The sequence below is a fragment of the Colossoma macropomum genome, unplaced genomic scaffold (assembly GCF_904425465.1).
Source record: "Colossoma macropomum unplaced genomic scaffold, Colossoma_macropomum, whole genome shotgun sequence".
NCBI lineage: Eukaryota > Metazoa > Chordata > Actinopteri > Characiformes > Serrasalmidae > Colossoma > Colossoma macropomum.
This window is the reverse complement of record NW_023494792.1, coordinates 33,687,424-33,703,077: the sequence shown is the minus strand read 5'-3', so window position 1 is coordinate 33,703,077 and position 15,654 is coordinate 33,687,424. Positions and strand designations below refer to the sequence as shown.

At 39.2% G+C, this 15,654-nt stretch overlaps 1 protein-coding gene across 2 annotated transcripts in view; it reads left to right on the top strand.

Moving 5' to 3' along the window:
- atp10b (ATPase phospholipid transporting 10B) overlaps positions 1 to 15,654 on the top strand; it is a 50,245-nt gene that overhangs the window by 3,238 nt on the left and 31,353 nt on the right. For both annotated transcript variants that reach the window (XM_036576929.1, XM_036576930.1), the window contains exons 2-3: positions 9,294 to 9,498; positions 12,095 to 12,180. In XM_036576929.1, the coding sequence (XP_036432822.1) occupies positions 9,294 to 9,498; positions 12,095 to 12,180 (291 nt within the window). The remainder of the gene's footprint in view (positions 1 to 9,293; positions 9,499 to 12,094; positions 12,181 to 15,654) is intronic.

The following is a 15,654-nucleotide window of genomic DNA, read 5'->3' as shown; positions in this document are numbered from 1 at the left end:
GGAGTCTTTCTTACCCATCTCTTGTCTGAGGAACGCTCTCAGGACCCTGAAGTGTTTCTCCCACTTTCAGGACAAGCCACTGATGTTCAGTTCTTCGAGGGTTCTTTAGTAAATGCAGTGGTTGTATGGATCATTCTACTGAACTGGTTCAAAGACAAGTTCAAAACACATTTCAGTATTCAGTCCTGTAGTTCCAGCAATAGGGGTCTGCTGAGGGGTCAGTCAGCTTAGGGAAGACATTCTTGATCAGCAGCATATGTGCTCATGCATGTTGCGTTCCATAGACATCATTTACTAAAGCAATAAGCCACCAGAGGCCGTGGATTACTGCGATTTTATCACGGCGGAGTGCCTAAAACTCCCTTCCCCGTGATAAAATCGCAGTTACTCACTGCCTCAAGTGGCTTATTGCTTTTATAAAATGGCGGCCAACATAAAATATATTACAATACACAATGTTTTAGATAATTATTTAAGTTATTATTAACAAGAATTCCGCCTGGAAATGTAGTTCCTTTAAAATATGGTATTGTTGCTAAGCAACCATTGGCCGCTGAATGAGGAGAAGAACGTTCGGTCACCAATCACTGTAAACTGCGGTCATTTGATGATTTTTAAAACCTTTTCCATATAACAGTGAACATATGATAACACAGCACTGTTTAATGCAAATACTTTCAGTTTATAAGTACTTTTTGGTCACTAATTTCCCACTAGAGGCTCTTCTGCCAGTCTGACGACGCCACTTTTCTCACGCTCGGGCTAAATCTCAAACGACTCCCTGCTCCCTACATAGTGCACTAACTTACATAGGAATTTAAATACTGGATTCTGCACCCCAACAATGCAAAATATCGCAAATGGTCATTTGGGGTTCATCCACATTCATACTCGACAAGCAGTCACTATTTGACAATAGAAGCTAGAATTTCTAAACTTAATGTTACACAGCACACTACTTAGCTAGGGAGTAACATGTAGGGGCAGAATCGCTCTGGCAGTTCTGACAGTTCAGAACAGATTAGAGCTGACCAATCAGAGCACAGCAGGCACGTCAGGAGGCGGGGCTTAAAGACACAGGAGCTCTAGCAGAGCGTTTCAGACATGTGTTTTGGTGTTTTTTATGGATCATCAAAATGTGATCATTGAAAATGAGCATAATACGTCCCCTTTAACTCTTGACGTAACAAGATTGTCATTGTGAACCTGTTACTTACTGATCATGCAGCATTTCGCCATTTCAGAGTTCAGACACAGTGAAAGTGCTTTAGATTATTCAGCTTAGCTTCTTCAAGTCAGAAGTCACATGTGGTACAGTGAGCAGTCAATTGCACAAATCTTCCAATTAGCCAGAAGTGATGAGGAAAAAAACAGAGGGATTTGTATTGTGAGGGCCTGTAAATACCTCTGTTACAGCAAATTTGTGCTTTTTTTCACAGCATGGTTTTGTTTGACCATGATTTGCGATCATTTTTTTCATATTTATTTTCACTCATGTACTTGAACTGCATGTTCTCATAAACCAGTTCAGGAGTGATTTAGTTCTGACCTGGGCCTTAAGAGTAAATGCACCATAATAAGTGTGCAGCATGAGGTTAAAGGGACCGTGGCTTCAAGCATCAACATGTTTTTCCTCCACTCAGATAGCTGCTGTTTGTACATTATGGCTTATTTCTACAATCATGAACTAATCCAGTGACATTAGATAGCAGCAGTAATAGTATTCACTTCACTTGCTCCTGATGTGAACCCTCAGGGGGAAAACATTAACAGTAATATTTCTTTCACTAATCTGATAGTCAGATGGTTATTGCTGTATGTAACGTTGCTACTGCTTGCAATATTCAGTGCGCTGTATTCAGAGGTGGAACAACAACGACTCATATCTCTGCATTTGTGAGTCGAGTTGTACGTATTTTACCCCAAGACATACCTCATTAGTCTCCAACATACTGCAGGATTTCTGAGCACTGGAGAGATATTGCTTAGTTTAGATCAACTCAGACTGTCCACTTTATTGGAAACCCTTTCTTGCTGGTGAACAGAGACTGTAGCTCATCTGTTGATGCACAGTGTATGTCAGCCATCATTCAACCCTCCATCAATACTACAGATCTGCTCTTTTTCTTCTTTTTCTGTAGAATTTCACATCAGACTATATTCTCTTGTGCTGAGAAGGGCCCATCATCCAAATAATATCTGGTCAACAGTCCTCCTGTGGTCAGAAATGGACCAATGATGGGCTAAATGTACACCTAAACAGTGGGCTGGGCCTGTTAGGAAGGTGTTTGTAATATAGTCAATTTCACTGGTGAGAAAATACCTTGCTTAGATGTCTAATAGTTCATATGAATCCTTTCATACTTGTGGATTCACTCGTTTCCCTCACATCTGATTCTCTAAAAGCTCTGTCATGCTGATGGTGCATGACTTGCTATGTCAGGGTGTTTTTCTCACTGTAGCTCATACCCCACCCCAGTGTGTTTTCAACAAATGTCGCTCATTCATTCGGTTTGTTCATCGTCTTTGAAGCCACTTGGAATGCAGTGGGTTTGGTGGACTAAAAAAATCTTTGAAAGGCTTCTGTAGGTTTACTGTAAATGTGTGTGTCACGTAGTTCTTGAAGGATACATACCTAGTGAACAGGTTGCATAACCTCCAATTATATTTAAATTACTGTTTAACCTACAGGCTTATTATTTCACTAATAACCTCAATACTTATTATTCAGTGCATCCTTAAATTATTCTGTAAATAATATGAAACAAATAAGTTATTTAGTTAGTAGAATGAGGAACTGATATGTGGGCCCATGTATGGGCCTTTAGGGTCTAAAGGAAATTCCACTGAGTTTGCAAAATGTATGCATAACTATGTTGTTGAGATGTAAACAAAGTAATTCAGAGTGGTTTGGTAGTATTTTCTTCTTTAAACTACTGACTTGGACTTTCTTTACAGTGGTTGTGATAGAAACCCGATGTCACAATGTCCACAACACAAATATAGCCATTTTATTTACTATCAAAAGCCACCAGTGAACCTACACGAGTCTTCTGAGTTTGTATATGTGATGTTGATGATGGTAAAATAGAGTTAAATAAAAAAAATTCGCTTTCTTTGGGGACTACTTTGCCTAATAACATGTGCATGCATCCTTCTGCTGTGCACAGATTTTACAAAATACATTTTAGGCCAAAAACTGATCCCAAAAACATTGTAAACAACGTGTCAGGTGACTATTTTGTGGCTTTCTGTGTGGTTACATGCTTCAGATGTCACACAATTAGAGTGGACCATTTCATATCAAAGCAATTACAATTACTTTATTTATCCAACTGTTTAATTATGCAGAAATTTTGAAAAAGTCATTGACATTTCCATTCAATATATTGTGATGTATTGTAATCCTGACTAAGGTAATCTATTGTAATCTAATCTGATCTAATTTAAAATAACATAAATCCATACTTTGGTTCTTTTATTAAGCTGTATCCATATATGCTGACTAGTCACTAGTTCAAAGAATAGAGAAAGCGCTCAAGAGCATGCGGCCCTCTATTACAAAGAACCCATGCAGATGTGCGCAGCTGTGCCGGGCAACACAGCCGGAGAGGTGCTGTCTCACCCTCAGACACAGCCAGGGAATAGAACCGCAGGTGCTGCCCAAATATTATTATTTTTCACACTTACACACATCCACTGACAGCCGCCTGCCAGAAATAGATGTCTTGCTTATCACAAACTGCAAACACTCGTCTTCTTTTGGAACATTTCTTATCCCAGGCATGATCACACTTACGCACATAGACACACAAACGCTGTTGAAAGAAAGTGTTTCAAAACATCCGAACTGGTGGCAACTGAGCTGTCGCTAAATTTAAGATGTCAAGACTCTCTCTCGCTCTCTCTCTCTCTCTCTCTCTCTTTTCGGCAGCTGCTTGCAGGCTGTGTGAGACGTGTTGAAGCAGCAGTTTTGTAGGCCTTTAGAGATCTGCTTGATAGTGTCATGATACTGCATATTTGGAATGATTTTATTAAAATCCACAGATATTTTATAATATTTATGCCCTTAAACCAGTTTTGTTTAGATCTGTTCTAAATGTTTAGCTCTCTGTATTGTTCACAGTAGATTTTTCCTCATATTATGCCTATGCAGCTGTATTCTGCAGTGAGTCCCTATTGCAAATATGCAGGTAAAGGGGGAAGCTTCATTAAATTGGAATTAATTACTGCTGTTTGGTAGATTGGGACAGTTTTCTTTGTGGTCAGCAGTAATGTTTAATGACTGTTATGTTTAGTACATTAAAAAAACAAGCAAAACACTGTCAAGAAACTTTGAGTTTTAAGCAACTGAATTAAACTTGAACTGAACTTTAAGAGACCTAGAATCATTTATAGGGGAGGGGCCTGCAGGGCTCACACTGTGGGGTGAGCAGTGGGCCCAAAGGGTGATAAAATATACACATATTATAATGAACTTGTCATGCAGCTGGGCTGTGAAATGCAGTGAAACATCCAACATGATTGTCAGATCACACTTCTGGATGAATGAGCAAAAATTCCCACAGACACACTGCAAAATCTTGTAGAAGGCCTCCAAGAAGATTGGAAGCTGTTATAACTGCAAAGAGGGACCAGCTCCATATTAGTGCCTATGGACTTAGAATGGGATGTCATAAAAGCTCCTGTAGGTGTAATGTGTAGGTGTCCCAATACTTTTGTCCATATAGTGTATGTAATGATTTATAACCATATGTTTATTCTGAAATTGTTGCCAGCAACATGTTCCAAAAGAGTGGGGACAGGAGCAATTTAAGACTAGAAAATATACAAATATAAAATGTTTTCAGGTGATGCAATTATGCTTAGATATAAAAGGAGCACCCAAGAAAGGCCTAGTCCTTATTGAGCAAGGATGGGTCGAGGCTCACCACTGTGTTGCAGGCATCAAATTTGGAATGAGCATATATATATATATATATATATATATATATATATATACATATATATATATATATATATACAAAAATCAATGAAGTTCATATGGTAAAACATCAAATACTGTGCTTTTTTATCCTTTTCAACTGAATACAGGTCAAACAGAATTTCCTAATCACCACTGTCTGTTTTTATTAGTAGACTGTCCCAGCCTTTTTGGAATTGGGTTTGTATAAAAGAAAGTGGAAAGCAGAGTAAAATCACTGTAACACACAGCCTCGGGTGGCTTTTTGCTTTTATAAGCAGCTTATGTTCAACAAACAATTACATTTGGTATTAATAATGATTAAGCCTTAAAAGCCCAGGCTTCGTACACACTAAGTCTTATTATTTAGTAACTACAGGGACTTCAATGCAAACTGGTTGAGCTATTCTTAGGTTATAGAATTGTGTGATAAAACTTTGCGTTCGCCCACAGGCCCTGGCCATTTAAAGGCTGGGTATTTTACAATGACTTTAAAAGTGGCTCAGCCAGTTAGATTCTAGTACAAAACAGTCCATTTTATAAATTGTGTATTATGTATTAGCAGTCATGAATTTAGATCAATGCAGAGTCATAACCCTCAATCTTGCAGGGAGCCCCAGCATTTTACTGCCTCGAATATGCATTACGTGATGTGGAGATTAACGTCTATGTCTAAATTCCAATCATAATCAAGTAGTTACATGTTTTCTTGATAATGTAAATCCTTTTAGAGAAGCTAGATCCCTTGAAAATGGTTACGTCTAGAAGGAAGTGCTGTGATCATGTGCCTTGCTCTGCCTAGACAGTGGATTGAAAAACGCCTTAGGGGTGGAAAAGCCACATTGGGCATCGTTATGTGTTTTTTTTTAACTAGCCACATCAAAACCACAGCATGCACTGGCTTACATTCAATAAGGCACATATGCAAACTACATTTCAGAATGAAATATTGTTTTTGTAATACCTACTCCATTGCCTTCCCATCCTGTTTACAGAACACGTATAGAACTAAGCAGTACTGAAGGCTCCTAAAGTGATTTTAACTGAAAATCCCAGTGTTCAGGGTCAGTACACCAAGTCTGGTGCTCCAAAACTCTTTTTCTTCCAACAAAGCAGCTCTGTAAGAAATTCACACAGTGTAACCCATTTGGAGAATTGCCATCCCAGCATAAAAGTCCAAAATTCTCGTCCTGTTTTGCGGGCTAACGTTCTTTTGTCAGCAGTTTCATCACTTGACATAACAGTTTAGAGTGTTTGCTCCAAATTTCACATCTTGGAAGCAACCAAAAATAAAGAGCTCCATAACACAATTTAATAAATAATAAAACCTATTTAATGATTACTAAGCTAATGTGGGATAGATATAGGTCAGATTCATACAGATAACCTATATGAAACTGACTGACATGAATAAGATGGCTATCAAACCTAAGATGAAAGTTCAGACATAGTTCTACAATGCATCACTGATACTCCTTCAGGCCCTGTGTTTACACAGCTTGTTAAACAGTCTGTAAGAGAGCACATTGTTTGCATACAACAAGAGCACTAAATATGACGCATCTGTTATCTGTCAGGCTATTGTGTTTTTTTGAGGGGTGGCTGATGTGGCATGTCGTAGAAGTCCTGCTGAAGAATGTTCCTCATCCAGTCCCGCATGTAAGACAGCATGCTTGATGAAACTGTCATTAGATAGGATTCTTTTTTAGGAGTCATTGTCCTTCTGCCGCTCAGCTGAAGACATATCATACCATTTAACCCAAAGTCAAAGCACTGGAACATCAGCCTTGCAGTCCTGATCATCCCCACCCAGTTCTAGTCCACTGTCTGTTTTGACACCATGAGATATTACACAGTAGTGTCTACTGTGACACTGTGATTTACAGCGTGAGGTATTACACTATAGTGTGTGTTGTGACATTGTGACACATTGTGAGATATTACACTGTAGTGCCTGTTGTGACATTGTGACACATTGTGACATATTACACTGTAGTGCCTGTTGTGACATTGTGACACATTGTGAGATATTACACTGTAGTGCCTGTCGTGACACTGTGACACTTACATTGTGAGATATTACACTGTAGTGCCTGTTGTGACACTGTGACACTTACATTGTGAGATATTACACTGTAGTGCCTGTCGTGACATTGTGACACTTACATTGTGAGATATTACACTGTAGTGCCTGTTGTGACACTGTGACACTTACATTGTGAGATATTACACTGTAGTGCCTGTTGTGACACTGTGACACTTACATTGTGAGATATTACACTGTAGTGTCTGTCGTGACATTGTGACACATTGTGAGATATTACACTGTAGTGCCTGTCGTGACATTGTGACACATTGTGAGATATTACACTGTAGTGCCTGTTGTGACATTGTGACACTTACATTGTGAGATATTACACTGTAGTGCCTGTCATGACATTGTGACACTTACATTGTGAGATATTACACTGTAGTGCCTGTTGTGACATTGTGACACTTACATTGTGAGATATTACACTGCAGTGCCTGTTGTGACATTGTGACACATTGTGACATATTACACTGTAGTGTCTGTCATGACATTGTGACACTTACATTGTGAGATATTACACTGTAGTGTCTGTCGTGACATTGTGACACATTGTGAGATATTACACTGTAGTGTCTGTCGTGACATTGTGACACTTACATTGTGAGATATTACACTGCAGTGCCTGTTGTGACATTGTGACACATTGTGACATATTACACTGTAGTGCCTGTCGTGACATTGTGACACTTACATTGTGAGATATTACACTGTAGTGCCTGTCGTGACATTGTGACACTTACATTGTGAGATATTACACTGTAGTGCCTGTCATGACATTGTGACACTTACATTGTGAGATATTACACTGTAGTGCCTGTCATGACATTGTGACACTTACATTGTGAGATATTACACTGTAGTGCCTGTCGTGACATTGTGACACTTACATTGTGAGATATTACACTGTAGTGTCTGTTGTGACATTGACACTTACGTTGTGAGATATTACACTGTAGTGACTGTCGTGACATTGTGACACTTACATTGTGAGATATTACACTGTAGTACCTGTCGTGACATTGTGACACTTACATTGTGAGTTATTACACTGTAGTGCCTGTTGTGACATTGTGACACTTACATTGTGAGATATTACACTTTAGTGTCTGTCGTGACATTGTGACACTTACATTGTGAGATATTACACTGCAGTGCCTGTTGTGACATTGTGACACATTGTGACATATTACACTGTAGTGCTGGTTGTGACACTTACATTGTGAGATATTACACTGTAGTGTCTGTCGTGACATTGTGACACTTACATTGTGAGATATTACACTGTAGTGCCTGCCGTGACATTGTGACACATTGTGAGATATTACACTGTAGTGCCTGTCGTGACATTGTGACACTTACATTGTGAGATATTACACTGTAGTGTCTGTCGTGACATTGTGACACTTACATTGTGAGATATTACACTGTAGTGCCTGCCGTGACATTGTGACACATTGTGAGATATTACACTGTAGTGCCTGTCGTGACATTGTGACACTTACATTGTGAGATATTACACTTTAGTGTCTGTCGTGACATTGTGACACTTACATTGTGAGATATTACACTGTAGTGTCTGTTGTGACATTGTGACACATTGTGAGATATTACACTGTAGTGCCTGTCGTGACATTGTGACACATTGTGAGATATTACACTGTAGTGCCTGCCGTGACATTGTGACACATTGTGAGATATTACACTGTAGTGCCTGTTGTGACATTGTGACACATTGTGAGATGTTATACTGTAGTTGTGTCGTGACATTGTGACACACTGTGAGATATAACAGTATAGTGTATGTTGTGCAGTTAACATTGTGATACATTATACTCCTTTCATTTAATGTGTAAGGCACTGCAAACAGCCTTAGAAAATTTGACAATTACTACTGAAACATTTTGGGAAACGTGATGTCCCCAAATTTTTGACAGCTAGTGTAAATGATCAGTTCCAAACATATTATGGGATGAATCAACATAATATACATGCAAAACCAACTTGAGATAATTAGTGAGTTAATTAATAGTGCAGTAAATATTTTGCTTCACATTAGATCAGAAAGTAAAATTAGACCAGTATCAAATTGAAAGCCATATATGACTGATTATAAGGTTATTTTACTGTGTTCTCTACAGCTCAGTATTCAGGCCTTTTTAACAGACTGTTTATATGGCGTGTGGCTTTAGTTTACATGCTGAGTGTGTGTGTGTGTGTGTGTGTGTGTGTGTCCTGCAGGAGCCAGCGAAGCTTTGTGGAGAGGAGATGGAAGGATGTGAGGGTGGGGGATTTTGTGAGAGTGCTCTCCAATGAGATAATTCCCGCAGACATCCTGCTCCTACACACCTCCGACCCTAATGGAGTGTGCCACATGGAGACGGCCAATCTGGACGGCGAGACTAACCTCAAGCAGAGGAAAGTGGTGCCCGGCTTCTCCAGCACGGTGAGGACACGGCTGGAACTCTCGCGACTCAGAACACTGTTTATGTACTAACAAAAATGGCATTGTCTTGCAAATGCAAGTACCTTCCACATTTCCACCTACATGTATAGAGTGATGGCAAAATAAAAGTACTAGATAAATGTAATGCACTGCTGTTATGTTATTATTCACATAATAATCACAAGGCTTATTATCCTGGAACTAATATAAACATTTCAGCAACTATTATAAATTATTACTGCCATACATTATTCAGTTATTACTGTCAAGCTAATACGTAAGTTGTGCAGTTTTAGGAGTGACGAGTTGAAGTCTGTAACTATCTGTAGTTCCTATGCAGATTTTATGTTTAACTTGTTTATTAAGAAGTATGATGTAATCATCATACAATGTATTCAGTTCATATTTGCTTTCATATTTCAGATTATAATAATAAAACTAAATCATATTCTGTCTAAGTGTAGCAGATTTTGATTGCGATTTGTGTCGCTCTGTTCAAAAACTCGCTAAATTGGAACAATTACAAGATCTGCATAGGTCGTTGAATTTACTTCATTCAAATGTGTCTATAATTTCCACATGAACAAAATAATTCAAGAACATTTCATTTATGGCAGATGCTCTTATCCAGAGTGACTTACAATTTGAGCAGTTTTACACAGGTAGGCAAAGGCAGTGTTAGGAGTCTTGCCCAAGGACCCTTATTGGTATACTGTAGGATGCTTACCCAGGTGGGGCATTGAACCCCACTCTACAGCATAGAAGGCAAAGATGTTACCCACTACACCACACTAACCACAACTTTATCTTTCTTCACTTACTTTTGGCAAAAACTGTGTTCATGATTTCATTCATGTGGAATCCATGTATCAATCTGAATTTTGCATATTCACTATTTTTGCAAGTATGAGTATTTTCCATGTTTATCATTTACACATAGTTAATATTTCCCAGGGTCTATTCTGAGTACCATGAATCCATATGCCGTCTTTAGCAGGGTCAGGAGTTCATCTTGTCTGGTACAGGAACAAAAATAGCTGTGAGATAACTAAGGAGTAGCTACACGGTCATACCTAAACTCACGGAGGACACGTCAGCCACCTCTGACTGCTCCCAGTAGTTTACATTCCGCGCGTATATGATTCATTTTAGTGACACGCAAAGAGCTCCACTGTTGATGTTATTGGGTTTAGAGATACAGGTGTTACAGGTTAGTTGTCATGATTTTCACAGGAGGCCACCACTCCCTCCTCTTTATTTGTCCCCCCCACCTCTCCACCCACACGTTTTTCTCTCTGTCTTTCTCATGCTGTTCCTCTCGCTCTATCATTCTTGCTTCTTTTTTACAACTATTCCCATTACAAAAAGACCTTTCTGAAAGCAGATGGGTTTTAAAGCAATTTAGGCCCAGTCTAGACTTTGGAAAATGTCAAATACACCAACTAAACCAAATTTATATTGTCGTATGTCTACAAAGAGAATCTGCTGTCAAGTACATTGATATAGATGTGAAAGCCACATGCAGCACTGTGCATACCTGAGAAATCTCCATTTATAAAGCTATTTGACCTGGTATTAGGCATTTCCTTTGATCAGAAAATGGTTTCAAACAATTTGCTTAGGTGTCCAAGATGTTTACACAGTACTGTATATAAAACCACAGTAGTGTAGACTGTTCTAGAGAACGATTCAGGCCCAGACGACTCTTTGGAAAAAAGTCATATGCACCAACTAAACAAATACACCTTATCTCATGAGGAGCTGAAAAGCCTGTCCAGCACCCACAATGTCTTATTATGCAGCCATGTTGTAGCACATGTTCTTCATTTCTCTAAACACTCTGAAATGTTGCCTCGTGATACCACAACGCGTGTGCATCATTCCATTTCAGATGAGCTTGAGCCCAGAGAAGTTGGCAGCATTTCTTGACATGTGACTTCTTCTGTGCATAGTACAGTCTTAACGTGGATGCAGCAACAGACAGTGTTTATTGATAATTGTTTTGTCAAAGTATTCCCAAGCCCAAGCAGTGAGATCCATCACAGAAGCAGGTCGATTTTTAATGCAATGCTATCTGAGGGGTCAAAGGTCATGTGCATTTATATGTGATTTTTGTTCTTGTCCTTTACGCACAAAGATTTCTCTGGATTCCCTGAATGTCTTGATGAAATTATGCACTATACACGGTGAAATGACTGAAATCCTTGCACTGAAAGGATTAAGGAACATTATTTTTGATCTGTTGGGTTTTTTGCTGATATATTTTTTGCAAGTGGTTTACAAAAAGACAGTGAAGTTAATGACATAAAACATTACATGGCTTGTATTTGTACTGTTTTTGTTCAAAAACAGGTCAAAGTATATTCATAAATCACTGGTTTCTGTTTTTACCTGCATTTTACCTCCTTTTCTTTTTGGCAATTGTGCTTGTTTGACTTTTACCTTAATGTATTATTATATTGAAGAAACATTCAAGAATCTGTGCCAAAGTCAATGGATCAGCATACTCAGCCCTAATCTCATCAATATCTGTATTAAGTCAAAGATACATGAAAATAAATGTTAAACCATACATGTTGGTTGTGTTGTGTTTCAGAATTCTCCGTTTGAACCTCTGAACTTCAACGGCGTTGTTGTTTGCGAGAAGCCCAACGACGACCTCAACCATTTCAATGGCTTTTTGTGAGTATCAGAGAAACCCTCAACAGTCAATTTCATGCACGATCAACCACATCCAGCCTCCACTGCCGCTCTCTATTTGCCTGATCCATACCAATGAACGGAGTGCGGAATGTCCGCTCTGTGTGTTTTGCCGGCCACACCGCCGCCTGTTCCCTAACAAGGGGAAAGTGGTACCAGCGGTCAAATTAGTGTCACACGACCCACTCAAGAACGTCCAGGGACGTCCGGGTATGAAGTAGGCCAGGAAAACAGATTTAGCTCTATTGTGCGTGCTGGAGCAGCTGTAGTAAGTGGGTTATCACGTAGCTGAGAAAGCGTGACACTGTGCTTTGTTTTATATGGGCCCTTTCCCCTCTCCTCAGACTGGAAGACAGTAAGCTGCAATAACATAATTAGCCTGCTCGTTATGATCAATTCAGAATGCCCTGAGAAGTCCATTTGTCTGTGCTACGGTGCTACATGAGACCTGGATAATAATTAACCCTTTAAACTCTAAGAGCTCACATGGGCCCACATTGTAACTTCTCACTGTCACTAGCTACATAACATACCCATTAGATCTAAAGTAGGTAATAAATCATGAACAGTAACAAGCAGTAGATAAGAAATACAAGGGAAATGCTGAGACATTAACCATTTGACAGCCTGAATGGACTTTAAACAGTGAAGTACAACACACAAAGAGAGTTCACACACCTTTTTGAAGTCCAAGTTAAATAAATGGAGACCAGTGAGGTCCACATGAACTAGGGTAGAAAACCCTGTGTACCCTGGAGGGCCTTGCATTATGAGTGTAATAATACACATACTTTCAAGTTTGAGCATAAGATTCAATCCCTTTTTAAAAATTATTTGTTAAAATGGCAATTCTATGTCTTGACTACATACTACACCAAGGGTTAGCAACATTGGCTTTGACTATAGCCATTCCATTTGCTATCAAAAATAACCAATGAACCTACACGCGTCTTCAGAGTGTTAATATGTAATGTTGATAATGGTAAAATGGTAGTGAGCTGGAAAAAAGTTTTCTTTGGGCCTTATGAGATCATGCATGAACCTCTTTTCCATGAACGGATTTAAAAAATATATTTTAGGCTTAAACTTTATCTCAAAACTGGTGTAAAATGATGACTCAGGCTTCAGGCAACACATCAGCAACCATTTCATATCACAACTAAGGATTTGAATACTCTGGTACTCTGCACTGTTCAAAGTGCTGGGATTTGAGTGATGAAATCACTGCTCGGGCCGATTGTTCATTAACCCTTACAGATACTTGAATAGGAAAAATAGACGAGATGCACACCTCTGTTAATAACACTCTGTGAGGCAGCTTTAAGAGGCATTAATCACTTTGGACATCTGGGCCGGATTCGTGAATCATGATCTTTCTCAAGAAAAAGCTTGCGAAGGTTCCTAAGACAAACACTAAAAAAAGGTTATGAGAATGTTCTCAAATATTCTCTTAAGATGGTCTTAAATTTTTTAAGCCTCTTTTGCACAATGTTGCCTCAGGGCAACAAACTCATTTTCTTCACTTTACAATAACATTATACATATTTAAAGACAACAATAGGGTTAACAATGAGGGGATGAGTTTGAGGAAGTCAATAAAATGCATGTACTTGGTCACACTATTGGTGGGCACGTGTGCGACAGTGGAATTCATTTAGCCAGTCACAAGCCAGGTCTCACCACTTCAGGGATCACATGGCTTTATATCGATTCTTCCCATTATCGTACAATAGCCACGTTTACATGCAGCCTGATAATCCGTTAATAATCCGACTAATAGCTCAATCGGAATAGAACACGTCCATGTAAACACCTCAATCGGAATAGACTAGTCCGATTGAGGCCATTCGGAATACAATTTCTATCCGATTGAACGAGGTGGGTAAACTTCTAAATAATCCGTTAAATAGAAGAATAATAGCCATGTAAACGCCTGAATCCGATTACATTCTAATCGGAACGTGTAAGTATGTTCTGCGCATGTGCGTCGCGTCATGGCGAAAGTTTATACCGTTCAGCATGGCGGAGCAGAAACGGGTCTGCAGAGGAGACGAAGTTCATGCTCTGATCTTTAAAAGACGGCGGTGGGACGACGACCAGCTTATGTGTCTCAGAACACGACGTCTTCCTCTCGCCGCTTCCTTTATAAGCACATGTGAAGCACGTTTTCCTGAGTCTGACATCATTTTAAAGCAATTAAAACACAAGCGCGCCAACTGGAAACTCATCTCACGCGGACTGGACCTCACGTGATGTTCGCTGTCATGGTAACGTTTACTCTAAACGCTACTCCACGCATGCGCGTCATTTTGCATCGGATTACTTGTAGTGAGCATGTAAACGAAGATTTTCCATCAAATCGTTGAATAGAGTGTGCTTATAAACACCTCAGTCTGAATCTGTAATCGGATTGGCAAAAATCTTTGCATGTAAACATAGCCAATGTTGCCTCATGGCAACATACGCCAAAAAGACTTTTAAAAAAAGTTAGACTTTAAAAAAAAATTAGCAAACAAGAGCTAGAGGTAACAGCGGAAAGAACAGCCAACAGGAAAAAAAATGCTCATTGGAAAATATGCTAATTGTGGTGTGACGGTGGAAGATGGACAGGAGCAGCAAAGACAGTGTCCATGATAAATATAGACGCTGACCTTGTTGACTCTTACAGCCTGAGACAAGTGTGAGGCTTTTGTGAAGGTGAAGACAACATTTATTTTCAGGAATACCACTTGTTCTTAGAATTATTCTCAAGAAAATAGTTAAGAAAATAAATTAAGGTAATTCTTAAGAATCTCAAAGTTTCTCGTGACTTTCTCCCTAAGAATGAAGTTAAGAAAAAACAAAAATTTACGAAGATTTTGTTTCTTAAGACACTTTCGTGAATCCCGCCCACCACCGCTCACAATTCTGACTTGGTAACTTTCGCTAGAATTGCATATCTTATGTAAAACCACTCTGAATGACTTTATTACATGTTAATCATTTAATTACGCAAAATCTTTTGAAAATTCTGTGAATTTCTTCTTTAATGGTTTTGTCAGTACTCAGGTAGAGATTGTTGTCAGGAAGAAAGCAGGTGGATTATGTCTCTGTAAGCTGACTCATCCTGATCAGATATCAGCCCTGCACACTACTCTTCATCTCTCACATCTCTTCATCTAGTCAAAGTGCTCAGCCAAGGCCCGGCTCCAGCTTCTGTCCAGGGCAATAAATATGAGCTGAGAAAATATGAGCTCCCTTTCCTGTGTTGCTCTGCCATCCAACATATACTGGCCCAATTTCCAGCAGTTCTTTCCATCTACAATTGAACATTTCATTCAGTTTTCAGGAATTAGAGGTTTGAATGTCAACAAATATAGCAGACACAACTGATGAGCCACGAAAGACCCAACATATTCATGCACATCAGTTTTGGAAGGATTCTGGCAGTGAAATGCATGTGTGTGTGTGTGTGTG